We start from the raw sequence: 20,261 nt of genomic DNA on the forward strand, positions 1-20,261 counted from the left end.
AGATGAGACTGAAAACGACTCAACAACAGCAAAAACCTACCTTTCCAGTCATCTTTCAGCTTCTATCTTCTCCCTCATCTACTCTGAGATCCAGTGACACTGACCTCTTTGCTGTCCCTCAGACAAGACATTCCATGTCCTCCTCCTGTAGTTTTCACTGGCTGTGCCCACACCAGTAATGTTCTTCCTCCTCACCTGATGAATTCCCTAGCTTCTTTCCACCAGTCCTAGTGCCTTCCCTTTGTTGATTGTTTCGCATTGAACCAGTATATGGCTTGTTTGTACATAGAGTTTATCTAGTGTGTCCGCCACCCCCCCCCAACTATGAGAGTAGGGTCTGTCTACTTAGCACAATGCCTGGAATATAACAGGTGCTTTATAAAGGTTTCTTGAGTGACTGATTTCAAACCTCCCTGTTCTTTTATTTTCTTTCTTATGACTTTTATTTCCTTATCTCTCTCAACTCTGTTCTACTGCATTAATTACTTCATGTTTATCGTAAACTCCAGTAGCTCCCTGTTACTCCAGGATCAGATATAAAATCCTTTTTCATTCAAAGCCCTTTGAAATCTTCTTTTCTTTCTAGTCTTCTTACATTTTACTCCTCTCCACATACTCCAAAATCCAGTGGTTCTGGTCTCCTTGCTGTTCCTGGCACACAACCTTCCTTCTCTCAACTCTCAGCATTTTTCCTGGCTGTCCCCGTGCCTGGGACTCTCTCCTTCCTCTTCTCTACCTCCCACTTTCCTTCTAGTCTCAGTTAAAATTCTGCCTTTAGCAAGAAGCTTTTCCCAGTCCTCTTTTATCTTAGTGCCTTCCCCTGGGATTATCCCTGGTTTCATTCTTGCATATTTTAGTTGTTTGCATGTTATCTCCTCCATTAGACTGTAAAAGCTGTTGGGAAATTCCTCTGCCCAGATCTTCCTGGAAAGTAATTCCTCCCACTTAGGTTTGATGGAAGATCAATTAATCAAGAGGGAAGGCTAGAAGATAAAAAGTTTAATTAGCATCAGCATATGGGAAGTTGCTGGGTAGCTAGCAACGGTAGAACAGGGAGGTTCACACCTATGTGGGGTTTTATATAGCTTTATGACAGGTGACAAAAGGAGCCTATCAAGTGAGGCCACTTTCTTTATTTCAGAGGTTGAGTAATAGGGACAGGGTGTCAGGTAATGGGGGGTGGGAAGGGAAAGAAATATCCTAACTTTGGAGCAAGCTTAGTGAAAGTTTTGTTAAAAGAGGCAAACAGGCTAGGTGATAAATAAACTCATATTGTTTTATTCCCTTAAAGCTAGCAGAATGCGTGCATGCACAGGGCCAGAGAAAATCTGACTGCCTGATAAAAAGAATGAGAAGGCTTAAATACATTTTAGAACAATCCCAACCCAGGATGTCTATGTCACTCAAATTTATGATCTCCATATATGTGTAACCATAGTATGAGAAAGGAATTTTCTTAATTGAATAGGTGGTAAAAACTGTAAGATAAGAGAGTTGACAAAGGGTCAATTGAAATTACGAACCAAGATATCTGTGTTTTCTTTACCATCAACATGCCATAACATAGTATATGTTCATAAAATATTAAGAAAAGTCCCACTATTCAAGATCATGTCTCGGTTTAAGGGCCTCATCCTCAATGGCCATAAACAGAAGAAAAATGCTCTTAGTCAACTCCATTTGGCCTTGTTGACACAGGAAGAGGCATTCCCTGAGTTTACTTAGAGAACAAAGAAGGGATATCTGTTAGGCCAAGGTGCTTCTTATGGTTGATTAGTTCAGGCTCTGGCCCTTATTGAGGTTCAAATGATATTAAATGATTATCAGTGTTAACCAAGTTCAAGTCTGTTCTAGGTAGAGGTTTTCCCCGTAATTGGGCAGCAAGGTGGCATGGTGGTTAGAGTGCTGGGCCCAAAATCAGGAAGATTCATCTTCCTGAATTCAAACCTGGCCTCAGACGTTTGGTAGCTGTGTGACCCTGGACAAGTCACTTAACCCTATTTGCCTCAGTTTCCTCTTCTGTAAAATAAGCTAAAGAAGGAAATGACAAACCACTCCAATATCCTTGCCAAGAAAACCCCAAATGGGATTGTGAAGAGTCAGACATGACCGAAATGACTGAATGACAGATTTCCTTGTAGTTAATCTCATCAGAATGTCTGGGCGAGACTCTAGGTCTAACATAGTGGAGGCTTCTTTTGAGAGGGAATCAGGATGAGAGTCTTTTCTTTATTTACACAACCCTGCTGTCTACAATTCTTTAACCTCTAAGACCCTTGTTTCTGGGGAGAGGTTTTCCCTAAACTTACAGCACAAAGGTTTTATACATTTTCTCCACAGAGTCATGAGAGCAGGGTCTGTTTTTTGCCTGTCTTTGCGTCTCTAGTTCTTAGCACAGTTCATGACATACAGTAGGTGCCTAATAAATGCTTGGGGCAGCTAGGTGGCAGTGGATACAGCACAGGGCCTGGAGTCAGGAAGACCCAAGTTCAAATTTGATCGCAGACCCTTCTTAGCTGTGTGACCCTGGACAGGTCATTTACCTCTGTTTGCCTCAGTTTCCTTTATCTGTAAAATGAGCTTGAGAATGGCAAACCACTCCAAGTGGGGTCATCCATAAAGGAAGCATCCGATCCTAGTGACCAACAATAAGCTGATTGACTTGTATATTTCTCATTAATCCTTAAGTGTCACTATGGCTTAATCTATAGCTTTCCCCCTAGCTTTTAAAAGTTAGAATGTCCTGCCTTCCCCCCACAAAAAAGATAAAAATTAGAATGTTCCTTTCTAACTTTACTTGGAATTTTTAAATTGTGATTTCCTCCAAATCATTAGGGCATTGTTAATTGAGATGATTCAGATATGAAGATAATAGATTTTAAAAATACAAATCAATAGGAAGATCTGTCCCTTCAGTAACGCACTTCTTAAATGTACCTACAAAATTGATCTGAATGCCTCAAATTTTAATATTAGTTCAAGTTCCTCCATCGTATTACTGTTTGACTTTGGATAACTCCTATAATTTCTTTATGCTTACAAATGATTGTTAGGAGGAAAAATTAGATAGACTCATGGGCCTTTTCGAGATGGTAGGTTCCTTAAAGGCCAACTACTCCATAATATCACAGAAGTGAATGCTAGGCATGGGTCATGATGCCATAGATGGAGATCTCGGAGGGACCTTATAGATCATCTGGTACAGGGCTTATTAAACTTTTTCCACTCACCATGCCTTTTTGCCTTTCAGCAGTGCTGGGTGGGTTTCCTGGCTTGTGGGCACACACAGTGCAAAGTGTGCATGCTTTGCATTCCAAACCAAGGCTGCAGTGAAATTTCAGGATGCAACATGGGGCAAGCGCTGCCAGAAACACCTCGGATTCATTACGAGTTTGATTTGTAATTAATTTTTGGTCATTGTGAGTTCAGAAACCTTTTACTGTTGCCAGATTTTTCTTGATCCCATATGAGATCCCAACCCAGAATTCAAGAAGTGCTTGTCATTTAAAGAAGAGAAAACTGAGTCCCAGGAGAAGTGATTTGCTAAGTGTCAGAAACAGAATTTGAACTTTACATTCACCATTCAGCTATACCATACATGCCTGTAAATGATAAACTCCAAAGGACTACGAGTCCTTAAAGATAAGTTCTTTTTAATTTTTTAAAATTAAAATTTATTTTTAAGTTATTAAGAATTTATTTTTTCCCCCTTTCTCTCCTAACCCCCACTGGAAAAAAAAAGAAAAGAAAAATGCAACCCTTGTAGCAAGTATGCATAGACAAGCAAACTAAATTTCTATATTGGCCATATCCAAAAACATATCTCATTTTGCATGTTTAGTTCATTGCCTTTCTATTGGGAGGTAAATAAGTTTCTTCATCAGTTCTCTAGAATTTTATTTGATTATTTCATTGATCAAGGTTTGGGAGTCTTACTAAATTGTTTGTTTTTACAATATTGTTAAAAAGAAGTTCTTAAACTGAGGTGGTAGCATGTTTTAGTAGCATAATGATATAAGGCTTTCTTTCTTATATAATAAAGGATTTTTATATCAATGAAAGCATAAATGAAGTCCCAATCTTAATGATATAGTCTAGATTGGATTCCATTGATACAAAGGGCTCTTGCAGTATAGGGAACTTCAGTATGGAAACAGCCTCTACTAATGCAGATGTGGATTGGCAACTCATTGGTAATTTATAGTCTTAGAGAGCTTCCTGGGGCAATGAGAGGTTAAAGTGACTTTCCAGGGCAACACAGATAATATAGGTCAGAAGCTACACTTGGTTCCTGGTCTTCTTGCCTCCAAGGACACCCCTCTATCCACAGTACCATACTACCTCTCACCAGGCTCGGATACATAAGAATATAAAGATATGTATGAATCTCGTTTTGTGTGAAAAATGAAGGAATAAATAAATACTTTGTTCTAGTACTCTTTTTTCCATTCCTCTGAACTACAAACTAGGCTTTCTTATTAGTTCCTTTATTAACTTTGTTCCTCTTCTGTAGGTTAAACAAGGATTTATTAAGTGTCTGTTGTGTGTAGAACACCATAACAGATTGAAAGCTCCTTGTATCAGTAAGGCAATAATAACAACATAGATGATAATTGTCAAAATGCCTATGTGGTTCTGTATCACAAAGTATACGAGACTCTCCACATAGAAGACAGAAGAAGTAAGCCATTTATTCAGACACCAGAGAACCATATCCCACAAGCCATTTGTCCAATCTATCAGAGCAGTAAAACATTCAATACACAATTTCACAATATGAAGTCTTGCCATCCCAAAACCTCTCCGACCCCCTGCTGGGGTCTTCCCCAAAACAAACTCACAGTACAGCAGTCAGCCTGTTCAGTTCTAACCATCATGGTGGCAGCCATGAGCAGCCATTAGCAGCCATAAGTGCTCTCTCTCTCTCTGCATTTCCTGTGACATAAGCAGGTCACATTTCCTATTAATGTGTGGGAAAGATCTTCAAATCTAAATTGCTACTATGCTCCTTGAGAGCAGGAGCTATGTTTTAGTAACTTTTTTAGTTCATGCATTGTTTAGCACAGTGAATTATATTTTAAGTTCAGTATTTTGACTTCCAACAGCAGTGTGTGTGTGTGTGTGTGTGTGTGTGTGTGTGAGAGAGAGAGAGACAGAGAGACAGAGAGACAGAGAGAGAGAGAGATTGAGATTTGTCAGGGTTTCCTAGAAGGACACTAGCATTGTGAATCCTGTGCAATCCAGGGAACTAGGATTTTGGAGACAACTTTTAGTTTCGCCTTTGCAACGAACTTGCTGTGGGTTAAGTCACTCCAGCTTTTCTAGGTCTCTGTTTTCTCATGGATAAAATAACAGGCTTAGCCTAGTCCTAGATGATCTTTATGATGCCTTCCAGCTCTGACTTTGAGTAGGCAGCTTACCCTTCAGGAATACTGTTGAACTTACAGACAAGAGCTCCAGCTTCTACTCCCATGTCTGACAAAACTGGTTGTGTGACCCTGGGCAAGTCATTCATCCTCCAGTGTACCACTCTCAGACAAATAGTTTCAAAGAAGCTACAGATCTGCATGAGAATAAAGTTTGTGTGTTTTTTTCTTTTAGTTGGACTACTCTCTGACAACCAAATCACAGTTTGCGGTTAAAAAAAAGTTACTTATACTATTTACCTGATAGAGATGTCTTGAGGAAAGTGCTTTGTAAGCCTTAAGGCACGATATAAATTGAGTTGATATTGCTGTGGTGGTGATGATAATAATGATGAATAGAGTAGCTGGCTGGCAAAGTGGATAGAGTTCTGGACTTAAAGTTAGAACGACTTGAGTTCAAATTCTGCCTCAGTCTTTACTAGCTCCATGAATCTAGTAGACAAATCACTTAACCTATTTCAGCCTCAGTTTCCTCATCTGTATTATGAGGACACTAATAGTACCTTCCTTACAAGACTGTTTTAAGGACCAAATGAGATAACCTATGTAAAGTGATCTGTAAACCTTAAAATATTACATAAACTATTTAGTGATGATGATGACATTTCGGGTCAAATATTGGTGGTGCTCAAATATTGCAGGAGAGTGTTATTCATAACTGAAAAAATAGGTAAATTTAATTTTATGTTGAATACTTGCTTTTTCTCAATTATTTAAACTACATAGTTATAGTGTTATGTGAAATATTTAATGAGACCTTTTTATTTAAAAAAAGGTACCATAATTGCTTTTATCTAGGTCACAAGGATCATAAGATGTTAGATATAGAATCTAGTCCAACCCCAGAGAATTTAAAAATGACATGCCAAAGGTTGCAAAAGTGCTTAGTAGAAAACAAGGATTTGAAGCCAGGCCTTCTGTTCCTATGCCCAATACTCTTTCCATTTGCTCCATTTTTCAGGTAAGTATTGGTCCAGTCAAAGTAGTCATGTGGAAGAGAGGGCAATGCTGTGCTGTCACTAAGAATATTCCTGGATGTTTTCTTTAGTAATGATCTTCAGAGTCTGTAACATATCATAGCACTTTGACTGATTTTTGAAAACAATCAGCTCTGATGAATTCAACTCCAATTCAGCAATCACTTATTAAGATCCTGCTTGGCACAAGGAGTTGTGCTAGATAATAGAGATACAAAGACAAAAATGAAACAGTCCCTGCCCAAAAGAATCTTATATTCTAATGCAACATATATACATGTGAGTAAATACAAAGGATGTAGAAAGTAATAAAGAGTGTTTTCAAGGGAGAGAGGCTGCTAATAACTGGGAAAGACTGGAAGAGGCTTTGTCATAGACGTGGCAGCTGATGAGTACTTTGAAGGAATCTAGGCACTCTATGTGGTACAGGTGAGGAGGTGGTTCATTCCAGATATGGAGACCACTTGTGCGTATCACTGAGGACTTTAGAATGCTGGGTATGGGGAAGAGCTAGCAGGCCTTTTTATCAGGAATAGGGAGTGTTGAAAGGGGAATGGTAGCAAATGAAAATACAAAGATAGCTGGTAGCCACATCATGGAAAGCTTTAAATGACATACCGAGGATTTTGAATTTTATACTAGAGTCCATAAAGAAATCCCTGAAGATTCTTGAAAGTGTGTATGTGGGAGAGAGGAGAGTGGTAATATGGTAGGTCTGTGGTGTAAGAATATCAATTCAGCAGCTGTACGGAGGATAGAATGTAAAAAGAAGAGAGTAGAGGAAGGGAAACCAAGTAGGTACCATCGAATAAGATGACTAATTAGGCTGTGTAAGGCCATTTGAAGTCAAGAGGAAGGGAGCTGAATAATTCCAAAATTGGAAATATTGTATAAACTTTGATGAATCATACTTGTTTAGATGTATACATTCTAGCATAATTGTTTAGAGAATCAGTTTTTTAAAGTTTGAGTCATTATGGTTTAGTGAATATAGTGACTTAGCAAGATCTCAGCTCCGATCAAGCCTCCAAGGGGTACTATGTGACCTGAGCAGGGCACTTAATCTCTCCTAGCCTTTGTCTCTTCATTTGTAAAATAATGATAATGATAGCATCTACCTCACAGGGTTGTCACGAGGACCAAAACACCAAATTCAAAATTTTGTAAACTTTAAAGCACTATGTAAATGGAATCGTTAGTGTTAACACCATTGATTTACATAACATTCAATTCTGATCAGACCACATCTCTAGTACTGTGTTCAGAACTGGATGCCACAATTTAGGAAGAGCATCTTTAAATTGTGAAGAATTAAGGATGATAAGAGGCCTCAAGTACAAGCCATGAGATCACTTGAAGGGACTGGGGATGTGGGGAACATGATAGCTGTGTTTAAAGGAGGGATTTTACTTCGGCTTGGCCTCAGAGGGAAGAACTAGGAGTTAGCTGGTGGAAGATGCAAAAAAGGCAAATTTAGGTTTGATATAAATAAACCTTCCTAACAATTGGAGCTATCCACAAATGCAATATTGACTGCCTGGAGAGGTAGTAGGTTGCTTTTCACTAGATTTTGTCTAGCAAATATTGCCTGACCACCTGTCACTTATGTTGTTATGGGGATAGTTATAACCAAGTTTGGTTTGTTTTGGTGGGGCGGGGAGTGGAGATATCATTTTGGTCTATTCAAATCTTACTGAACTCTTTATCTATGCATGATAACACTGATGACAGCATTCAATTTGAATATGAACTCGAAAAATATTTCTGAAGTACAAACTAAAAGTTGATGAGATGAGATGAATATTTGTATTGTAGAAAAGATTTATTCATCTTGAATAGCTTGTGATAGCACAGATGCTTTTAAATTTTAAATATGCCCTTAGTGACCATAATACCATATTTCTAGTCATACTGCTGCTTCTTTTGCCCAGTTATAACTTACTTTTTTTCTCTCAATCTTAAAATGATGCAATTCCAATTCCACAAAATAGCGTACTGGTGTGTTATTTAGGAGAAAAATTATCATGAAATCTCATTTTGTAGTAACAACAAGCCTTGATTGTTAATAGAGGGCTGTTTGTTTTCTTTTCCCCCAGTAACTTTTTACTTTGCCATAAGGAAATGGAAAGGCTATTAACAACAATTTGGTGGGAAAGGAAGGCTTCAAATGAATCTGTAGGATGATTGTATACAGAGGATAACTATGTTCAACAAAATGTAACTGCTTCCTATTCATACCCATTATCCAACATTTGCTAGCTGTGTGGCCATAGGCAAGTCATATAACCACTCTGTACCTCAGTTTCCTCATCTACGAAATGCAGATAATGATACTTAAATAACCTACCAAATAAGATTATTGTCAGGAAAGTAAACTTTAAAATACTGTGAAAATATGAGTGGCTGTGGTTTTTGTTATGATTGCCATTTGAGTTGCTTTGAATCTGATCTTTTCCCAAATACTTTTTTGTACCATGAGCCCAAAAGTAGAAAAGTAGGAATAACTCAAGGAAAGACGCAGGATTACAGGCATTAGAAAGGAACCTAAGGTAGATTGTAAGGGATCAATCAAGGCATATTATTGAAAAAAATCTTATTGCCTCTTCCTTCCTTTTTCCTGTTTTTCTTTGCTCTCAGTTTGTAAAGTGGCAGTAAGAAAGCAAGTCAAAAGCAGGAAAGATATATACATATATACACATATGTATACACACATACACATGTGTGTACATATATATCTCCCTATAACAATAGATAGGTAGATAACTAAACAAAGGGAAAAGCTAAGAGAGACCTAAGGAAAGAAAAGATAGCAGAAGGAGTGTGAATAGAGAAAGACACTGGGGAAAACATCTATCAGTTTCTCTTAATGGCACTATTTACGTTTTTCCCATAGCAAAATCAGCTTTTGTATCTGTTAGTTCTACATGCATTGATTGAATCAATGAACATTTTAATGGGGAGACAATACACATAGTAGGTTTTAGTTGCAAGTAAGATGAAAAATCCTAATACTGCTTAGAGTACAATGGCAAAGCAGAGGGTAATGCGTCTTGTTTAATCTTATTTCCACTGGTAAAACCATAGCCATCTCTGATGTTTGATAGTGCTGAGGACTTTGATGACAGTTTTATTTTCTGGTCATTAGTAATTGTGGCTATTGAGATCACAGAGACTATAGCACTTGCAAAAGTAGTTACCAGGTTGCATATCCATAGGGTTGGTTCTTTGGATGTTGACTTCCAGGACTGGGCTGGAAGAAGAGCCAGCAATCTGGAGGGTGTTGCTTCTCTTAGAGAAGGCCCGAGGTTATAGACTTTCATCATAGTAATCTGAGGGAAGGTAGTGGTCAAGGTCCTAGTGATGGTTTGACTTTGCCTGACAATGAGATTTTGAGAATATATGTGCCCCGAAGTTTGGATGTAAACTGTATGTTGAGTCTACATAAATAGGTTTCTCTGAGACCATAATTAGCAAACTATGTTAGTATTTACTGCTTAAATGCCTTAAATTTTTGCCATAGTACAATTCACTGTAGAAAAGAATTTGGAATAGTGAGGTCCATCTTGGAGCTTATCCAGTGGCAACTAATTATTAATGTATATTTAAAAATAAAAGAAACCATGCAGCCTGAGTCCATTGCAAATATGTTATAATTTGCAAATAGACCCTTTATGTAGTGAGTCAGTCCTCTTAAACCTCCCTAATTGCTTTGCTCTTCCACTCCCCACAGTCACTATTACATCCCTCCTCAAGCCTCTGGTGGTAATTTCAAGATCCATCTCCTAACCTCATACTTCACTAATTGAGGCCATTTTTCAAGAGCACCCTCTCTTCCCCCTCTTCCTCCTCATCTCACGTCACTCAGTTGGCTCCTCTTTCACATCTCACATGAAGATGTCCTTCTGCTTGCCTAGGCAAACACATCCCCATAACCCTTGCTATATCCTATCCCAGCTTCTCTGACGGATAAAACCCATCATCACCCTCACTTTCTTGCTAATCCTCTATCTCTCCCTATCTACTGGCTGCTTCCCTATTATTTGCAAACATTCCCATGCCCCCCTACCAATCTTTAAAAGACCTTCACTTGAACCAACTATTCTCACTAGTTATCATTCTATATCTTTGTAACTAAATTCCTTGAAAATTGTCTACAGTTAGTGCCACCATTTCCTCTTCTCTCACTCACTAATAAATCCTCTGTAATCTGGCCGGTGACTTCATTGTTCAACTAAAATTTGCTCTCCCAAAGTTACCAGTGATTTCTCGACTGCTAACTCTAATGATCTTTTCTCAGTCTTCATTCCTGATCTTTCTGAAACCTTTGACACATTAAGCACGTTCTCCTGCATATTCCCTCTTCTCTGTTGTTGTTGTTTTGTCCTTTGTTCTAGAAGAGGACCATGACATCAAGAAGATGATTCCATGACTTGCAAGTAAATTGGATTTAAGTGAGGGAGGGCTGTGCAGGATCACCAGCCTCACTTTCTTCTCCTGAGCCATCTGGGTCCAGTGGCCAGATGTAGATCAGGATGACTGGAGATGGCTCCCTCTCTCTTCTCTAGGTTTTCATGAAACTAATTATCTCCTGATTCTCCTCTTACCTGTCTGACCATGCTGTGTCCTTTCCTGGTTCTTCCTCCAGGTCACACCCACTAACTGTGGATGTCTCCCAAGGATTTTGTCCTAAGTCTCTTCTCTCCCTCTATACTTGCTTGTTGATCTCATAAAATCCCGAGTGTTCAGTTATCTCTGCTACAGCTAATTGTTCTCATTATCTTTTCATTTGGTATTAAGCTTTTTCCTGACCTCTACTCTCACATCACTAATTACCTGTGTTTTGGACATTTCAAACTCAAAACACATTATTTCTCTCCCTCCTGCCCCATATTTTCTTCTTCTATTACTGTTAAAGGCACTGCCAGCCTCCCAGGATGATCAAAACTTAGGTGTCATTTTTGACTCCTCCCTTGCACTCACCCCATAAATCTAATCTGTTGCCAAGTATTGTCATTTCTTTATTCACAGAATATCTTATTGTATCATTAAGGCAATAAACACAACATATATGATGTTTGTGATTATGCCTATATAGTTATGTATCACAGGATACGAGAGACTCTCCATATAGAAGGCAGAAGAAATAAAACATTTATTCAAACACCAGAGGATCAAATCCCAAAACCAATGACTCCAATTCCACATAGCAATTATATCCCAAAATCAGTAAGTCCACTTTATCACAACAGCAAAGAACTTAAAGCACAATATCACAGCAGGGACCTTCCCCCATGCTGGGGCCTGACTGTTTGCTTGCCTGTGTTCTCTTTCCTCTAAGTTTTCTTGTTTCCACAGCTCCCTGGTTTCCACTCTCCTAATTCTGGTTTCTCTTCTGACTCCTAAACTCTCACTCCTCAATGGCTATCTTCTGGGTGTGTGTATATATATACACATACACACACATACATATACACACACACACACACTCTTATACTCTTTTTAGAGCCTGAGGGCTTCATGCCTCTCATGACCTAATTAGCAAAAGAATGCAGACTTGCCCACAATCAAGCCTCTCCTAATCAAGCTTCCCTTAACTGGCTCCACCTGAGAAGCTTCCCTTAACTAGCTCCACCTTAGGCCTATTGAATGGGTGGGGAAGATCTTTGATCACATTAACCCCATACCAGTATATGCCCCTGTCTCTCTTTTGACATAGGCACCACTCTGATACAAGGCCTTATCACCTTGTCTGGATCATTCCAATAGTGTACTGGTTGGAATGCCTACCTGAAGCCTTTCCCTACTCCAGTCCATCCTTCACTTAGCCACCGCAGTTATCTTAAAGCTCAGGTCTGATTGCCTCCCTATTCAAGAATATCCAGTGATTCCCTCTCATATTAAATGTAGAATCCTATGTTTGACATTTAAATCCCTTTAAGACCCCTTCCTACAGAGTTTTCTTATGCTCTATTCCTACAGTCCAGCAGAACTTGCCTTCTTTCTGTATTTCACATCTCTCTCATCTAAATGTGTTATAATATATACATAATGCATTATATATTATACATATATACATTATAATCACTATACATACATTGTATATATGTTATATATCTCTAAACATATATTATATGTATATATTATGGGAATATGTGATATATGCATATATTGTGTACATATAATATATAGAGAGATGTGATATATGTTTTATATGTGTGTATAATATATGTTTAGATATAATAATATATATTATATGTGAGAGAGAACATACACAAGAGATTTTGTGAATATATAATCTTGCATATAGGGCAGCTAGGTGGCACAGCAGATAAAAATGCCACACTTGGAGTCAGGAAGACCTCTTCCTGAGTTCAAATCCTGCCTCATATACTAACTGTGTGACCCCATGCAAGTTACTTAACCCTATTTGCCTCAGTTTCCTCATCTGTAAAATGAGCTGGAGAAGGAAGTAGTACACCAATATCTTTGTCAAGAAAATCCCAAATGGGTCACAAAGAGTTGGACACAATTGAAAAATGACTAAACAACAACAAAAATCTTGCATATACATAGTTATTTGAATATTGATTCCTCCATTCGAATGTGAGCTCCTTGAGGGCAAGGACCATTTTCTGGACCAAGTTCTTGTAAGTATTACTGCATTAATAAGGCAGCTAAGTAGTACAATGGATAGAGTGCTAGGCCTGGAGTCAGGAAGACTCATCTTTCTGAGTTCAAATCTGGCCTCAGTATCTTTGCCAAGAAAACCACAAATGGGGTCACAAAAGTTGGACACATCTGAAAAACAACTGAATAACTGAACTGGTACATAATAAGTAGTTAATAAATGCTTGTTTGACTGGGTATAAAAATAGATAAATCACAGACCTTCCTCTCAAGGTACTTATAATCTAATATAGGTGACACCCCCTATATACAAGTAAGTACCAAAGATAGAAGGTACTAAGTGCAAAGAAAATGTCCAGTCAAATTGTTACCTGGAAGTTGAGGTAGAAGAGAACACTGTCAGTAGAGGTAGAAAGAAGTCAATGGATCAGGACAAGTTTTTTGGAAGAAGTAGTATTTCACTTGGGCCTGGAAGGAAGAGGGACTTCAAAGGGGAATTAAATGTACTTTTGAAAGCTGAAGCATAATGTGTATTAACCTTTATGGCTGATCATAGCGGATACAGCTGGCCTTAGAATTAGGAACACTTGGGTTCAAGATCTGTCTCTGACAAACATTGATGTCTTATTCAGAAAGTCATTTAACATCTTAGTACCTCAGACAGTTCTCTAAGAGTATAAATTGCAGAGCAGATATTGACTCTATTGGTAGAGAAAGTTGTCTCACTGGCAGTTTCCTACACCAATGAAATCCATAGTTCTGACAAAAATAAAACTAACCAGTCTATTAAGTCCACTCACACATTTAACAGGGAGAAGATAACATATACGGGGGCAGTGAGACAGCTCAGTGGATAGAGCACCAGGTCTGGAGTCAGGGAGACCAGAGTTCAAATTTGGCCTCAGACACTTACTAGCTATGTGACCCTGGGCAAAATTCATCAGTTCATCATCTGTAAAATGGAGACACACTGGAGAAGGAAATGGCAAAAATACTCCAGTGTCTGCCAAGAAAACCACGTGGACAAGTCCATAGGGTCACAAAAAGTTGGACACAGCTGAGCAATAGCAACAAGATAAATGTATATGCAATTTTAGAAGAAGAACTTAATGGTTCCAAGATGGGGATGATTTTCCTTACTTGGACCAACTATGGAAGAACTCATTAGAAACTTTTTATACTATGAAATATTAGGGTGGGGGTCGATCAAACTAATGAATCAATCATCCCCCATCCTTACCCTCCACTTAAAGCACTTAACAAGATACTATAGCCCTGATATCTTATTAGTGAGAACACTTCTATGAACTTTTGTCTTGTCTTGCCTGGGCCCAGGGGTCCACAACACTTCCCCACCATCTCTGCCCTGTGACTCTATTATCAGACCATCTCCATCTCCGTCTCTAGAAACTGAAAACTTGGAGTTTGTCCCCAGCCGATCTCCCCGGCTCTGATATGGGAGATTTTGCCTTGTCTTACTGGGGCCCAGGCCTCCAGATCACCTGGCCACCATCTCCCTGATCTGATCCTGTGCAGGCAGGTACACTCCTAGCCCACTTCTTTCCTAGCACTCTCTTTTTACATTATCTTCCTCCATTAGGATGTAAGATCTTTGAGTGCAGGGATTGTCTTATTGTTTGTGTTTATATCCCCGGAAATTAACAGAGTGCCTGACAAATAGAAATAGTAAGATCTTAATAAATGCTTACTCTATCAACCAAAAGCACTAAACAAAGTGAGAACCACCTAACTTAGTCAAGGTGGGAAGAAATAGAGTGCTTCGGGTCACCGGATAAAATGCAATGATGCTATAGAAGAGGTGCGCTGGAGTTGGTTGAGGAGAAAGTCGTGTACTATAGGACTTATATAGCATAGTAAGCTAATTCAGATTCCAGAATTGTAATGGCAAGCAAAGTGGGACTTTTTGTTGTCTTTTGTTTTAGAGTGCTTCTCAGCACTAAGGCAATCAAGCACCTTTGATTGAGTCTTGCCTTTGTTTGTGGGAAGGCCCACACTCTTTTTCTAGTTAGGTCAGGAGAGATGTGAAGCACTCTGACCCTGAAGAAGTATATATACTCTGAGGTTAGCATTTTGTATGGAGCTCACTCATTGGAAGAGTGTTGGTGTGGAGACTCGGGGTAGCTGTTGAGGAGCCCCTAGCTTTGAAAACCCAGGTGTTGGTGCTTCTCTCTCTGGTAACTGTGTATGTATAGCTTTAGTCAGACAGCTAGAAGCCTGTCTGTTGATTTGTGTTATTTGCTCTGTTTATATTTCTCTGTGTTTTCTCTGAAATTCAGGGTACTGACATTTTCCCCTGAGCTGAGTGAATCATATATGTATGTTTAATTAAAGTGAGATTGTAAACCCCTTAAAGTTGCTTTCCTTAGAAAAGCAGATCAAAAAACTTGTGCTAGCAGCCCTCCTGTGTGCTGGTGTTATTGGCCTTTACACAGCCACAGTAGCTCCAAGTAGCATTGTTGTTACAAGCATTTGAGTGGTGGACCAGCCTATTGGAGACAGGACAGCTAAGTCCTCGAGAAAGCACTGCTTGGGGAGGTGGGAGGTAGGCAGGAGAGGGGGAAAGGGGGAGTGGAAGTGGACAAAGGATCCTCTTTCTCCTCCACCCAACACTGACCTTTCCTCTGAGATTACCTTCCATTCACATTCTATATACATATATACATACATACACACACACATATACATGTGTGTGTGTATATGTATATATGCATATATATATATATATATATATATATATGTATATATGCATATATATATTTCGTTATTTTAATGTTTTGTCTTCTCCACAAGAAGGTGAGTTCTTTGAGTGAATGGAGAGTGGGTGGTTTGGTTTTGTTTTTTTGCCTTTTTTGTATCCTCAGCACTTACCATAATTACTTACATATTGTAAGTGCTTGCTGCCTATCTGATTCTAAAATCACAGGCTCATTGAATCATAAATTTAGACCTGGAATGTATCTTAAAGGTCATCTATTCCAACTTCCTTATCTTTTAAAGTCAGGAAATTGAAGCACTGAAAAGATTAAATGACTTTCCCAACCTCAGCCAGGTAGTAAATGACAGAAATGGAATTCAGATCTAGGTTCTCTTGCTCTAAATCTAGCTCTCTACTACACCAGACAGCAGCCATCAAAGCAAATATTCTACCTCTGTATTCATCCTTATTCATTTGTGACAAAATCCATTTCCAAAAGCAGTTTATTTGACTAGTACATTTTTAAAAGTTGGTATTTCAGTTTTCCAGAAATTCTGTTAATGATCACCTCATTCGTATTAAAAATATGTCCTTGTAGACCATTTATTTCATACTAAAGATGATTTTTTTCTACTTTATTTTTCAGTTGTTCATGGTGGACAATGGGGCAGATGACTGGAGAATAGCCATGACTTATGAGCGTATTTTTTTCATCTGCTTGGAAATACTGGTGTGTGCTATTCATCCCATACCTGGGAATTATACATTCACATGGACAGCCCGGCTTGCCTTCTCCTATACCTCATCCACAACTACTGCTGATGTGGATATCATTTTGTCTATACCAATGTTCTTAAGACTCTATCTTATTGCCAGAGTTATGCTTTTACATAGCAAACTTTTCACTGATGCCTCCTCTAGAAGCATTGGCGCTCTTAATAAAATAAACTTCAACACACGTTTTGTTATGAAGACTTTAATGACTATATGTCCAGGAACTGTACTGTTGGTTTTTAGTATCTCCTTATGGATAATTGCTGCATGGACTGTCCGAGCCTGTGAAAGGTAAGTTAATTTCTTTCCATGAGAATATTAAGTATGTTATTATTTCCCTGCAAAAAGGAACAAGAATTAGGTGCCAGGGTTGAGGCATATTTAGTCCTTCTTTTGTTGTTCCTGACACCATTCTCTCAAATACTTTCTTCCTGATTCTAATACTGGGGGTCTGTGTTGTTTGACCATGGCAAACCTGCTTTCAAAGTGTATCTGTTCGGTTGTATGGTTTAGGATAACGTCCCCATGAATGTATGGATGTTTTCTTTCTCATTTACTCTATATGGAGTTGCTGGTCAAGGTTTACCTTTGCTTTCTGTCCCATGGTTTATGGCTATGGAATACATACATTTGATTTTCACTGAAAATACTAGTGTAATAGAAGTCTTGAGTCATCCCCAGTCCCCATGATTCCAGGCACACCACTACAATTACGCCTGTAATGTCTGTGGTCACCGTGGGCATGTCCTATAAAAAATTTACCCAAGTTAAACCATTTTCAGGCTCACTGATTCCCAATAAATGGGAATAACCTCATCCGGAAGGACCATCTCTCCTTCTCTTCGGCTAGGTGACCTTAGGTCACCCCTAAAAGCTAGGAAATTAGGCAGGAGTGAAACCTGTCTCTGGGAAATGTGCAAAATCTTAATTTGAAATCATCCAATGTAGTCCTTTTCCTTCAAGGAGACATGATCTTAGCCCTATTTTAAAGATGAGATAACTAAGGCCTACAGATGTTCTACAGTCTTTAGATTACATCACATTGGAAGTCTGGGCCTACGTGTATTGGCTCAATGCTGTTGTTTCTTTGTTTTGGAGGAGAGCCAGCAGTGAGCTAGGAACCATGATGATGTTAAACTTTCTACGTTTATGCTTGGTGTCAATCAGTTGATAGGGCTCTGGCTGGTGTATCTAAAGAGAATTAATATTTTTTTCTCTGTCTCTTTACTGACTGCAGTTTTGAATGCTGTCAAGTTCTGAGGTAGAGGACTGGTATGTGCTAATGTTAAAAATGAAAAGTCTTTATTAAGAGAAAAATCTCTGAAAGTATCTTTGAAACAATTTGCTGTTGCTGCTTTTACAAAGAGAAAAACTGGTATAGTGTTAAGTGTAAATACCTCTGAATTTTGTCCAATTCTTCCTCAACTTTAGTTATGATAAAAGGACCAAAAGTAAAATTTTTTTAGACAAAAGAAGTAAGTATAGGAAAATTAATTCTGTATATTTTGTGATGAACTAGATACCTTGAAAAATTGAAGAAATAAAGGGTTCTCTTCTTATTTATACAGCCTATATTCTTAAGATATGGTATATTCCTGTTTAGATAGCCATAGTGAGACTAAAAAAACATTTTTGAAAAATAATCCGATAGCCATCCTTATGGTTTCATAGTCAATCAGCAGGTGTTTATTATATATACTATAAGCCACACATTGTGTTAAGTGTCGTGGATACAAAAAAAGGGCAAAAAGACAAGGGGCTCATAGTCTAATGGGTGAGACAAAATACAAACAGCTACATGCAAACAGGATATATCTATCCCCTGTCTATGGTATCTATGTATCTGTCTGTCTATGGTAAATTGTAAATAATCTTGGAAAGAAGGCACTAAGATTAAGGAGGACTATAAAAGGTCTTTTGTAGAAGGTAGGATTTTAGCTGAGACTTGAAGAAAGCTAGGGAATCAGAGGCAGAGATGAGGAGGAAGAGAGTTCAGACATGGTGGACAACCAGTGAAAATACCTGGTGTTAGGAGATAGAGTGATTCAAGAGTTCTTTCTCCTCTTCAATAGAAACTTAATTAAAACATAAGCCAAAATCATGTCCCCCAAGCATAACTATATACACTAGATGTTGTGTATAGTATGGCATAGTTATTCTTTTTAGTAGTAGCAATAACTAGTTAGCACTTATCCGTGTTTTATAGATGAAGAACAACTGAATCACTGAGAGGTTAACTACTCAATTTCCTAACATTACACAGCTAATAAGTGATGGAGTCCAGACTTAAGCTATGGTCTTCTAATTACAATACTAATATTTTTTCTGCTTCACCGGTGCTTCTCATAATAATAACAAATTTATATAAGTTTTTTCAGGTTAACAAAGCACTTATCTCATAGCTCAGGTATTTTTTTTTAATTTAATAAATGTTTAATCTTAAGGCTATCTAGAAGAAGGATGTATAATTATTGTTCGTTGATTGGCTGGGTGCCTCACTTTTGTTTTTGTTTTTTAAATTTTTTAATGGTATTTTATTTTTTCCAATTACATGTGAAGACAATTTTTAACATTCATTTTTCTAAAAATTTTGAGTTCCATGATGGAAAATGCTGTCCATACCCAGAGGAAGAACTGTGGAGTCTGATTGCAAATCAAAGCATACTATTTTTTCTCTCTTTTTTTTCTTTCTCATGGTTTTTCCCTTTTGTTCTGATTCTTCTTTGTCAACATGACTGATGTGGAAATATGTTTTTAAAAAAATAAAATAAAATTCTGAGTTCCAAATTTTCTCCCTCCCTCCCTTTCCTCCTTCTCCCTAAGACAGTAAGCAATATGACATCAGTTGCGTATGTGCAATCTTGTAAAACCTATTTCTGTATTATAGCTCAGGTATTTATAAAAATTCTTTAGGATTCCTTTGAGAATAATCAAGTTGCAAAATCTCAATTCAAAAGAAATTTCTTTTCCTTATATTAAAGAGTCTTAGAGAAGTCATAAACAATTATTCAGAAAGTAATCAGTTAATAAACATTAAGTGCTTTCTGTGTGCCAGACCCTGCACTTACTCAAAATCATTGAAATTGAAGCAGTCTAAAGGAGCTTACATTCTAATGGGAGACAAAAATAAAGAGTGAATAAACCCAAAGTAAATACCAGGTAATTTGGGAGAGAGGAAGGGCACTAGCAGTTGAGGTGATCAAGAAAAGCTTGATAAAGATGATGACTGAGTTTTGTCTTAAATGGAAGAGAGGGACTCTATGAAGCATAGAAAAGGAGGGAATGCATGCCATAGATGGGAAAAGTGATAGAGATGGAGTCTCAGTTTATATGAGAACAGTGAGAAGGTTAGCTTGGCTGAAAAGCAGAGTGCAAGGTGGTGAGTAGTATATGATGAAGTTGAAAAGACAGGTTGGGGCCAGGCTTTCAAACCTCAACAGAGGAGTTTATGTTTTATGCTGGAAGCAATAGGAAGCCACTGGAGTTTGTGGAATAGGGAAGTCACATGGTTAGATATGCACTTAATGAAAATTACTTTGGCAGCTAGGCTCAAGATACAGAGACTCCATGCATAAAACCAATTAAGCTGTTTCAGTAATCTAAGTGAAAGATAATCAGGGCTGAATTAAGGTGGTAACTGTGTGGGTAGAGAGAAGGGGTTGGATTTGAGAGATGTGGAGGTGAAAGTAGATTTCACAATTGATTGGATATGTGGGATGAGGGAGAGAAGAGTTAAGGATA

General features: G+C 38.2%; 1 protein-coding gene across 1 annotated transcript in view; it reads left to right on the forward strand.

The window, feature by feature from the left end:
- The window catches only part of KCNN2 (potassium calcium-activated channel subfamily N member 2), a 196,511-nt gene that overhangs the window by 22,547 nt on the left and 153,703 nt on the right, over nucleotides 1-20,261 (forward strand). The window contains exon 4 of the mRNA XM_036742942.1: nucleotides 16,393-16,811. Coding sequence (XP_036598837.1) covers nucleotides 16,393-16,811 — 419 coding nt within the window. The remainder of the gene's footprint in view (nucleotides 1-16,392; nucleotides 16,812-20,261) is intronic.

Source organism: Trichosurus vulpecula, chromosome 1 (assembly GCF_011100635.1).
Source record: "Trichosurus vulpecula isolate mTriVul1 chromosome 1, mTriVul1.pri, whole genome shotgun sequence".
Taxonomy (NCBI): Eukaryota; Metazoa; Chordata; class Mammalia; order Diprotodontia; family Phalangeridae; genus Trichosurus; species Trichosurus vulpecula.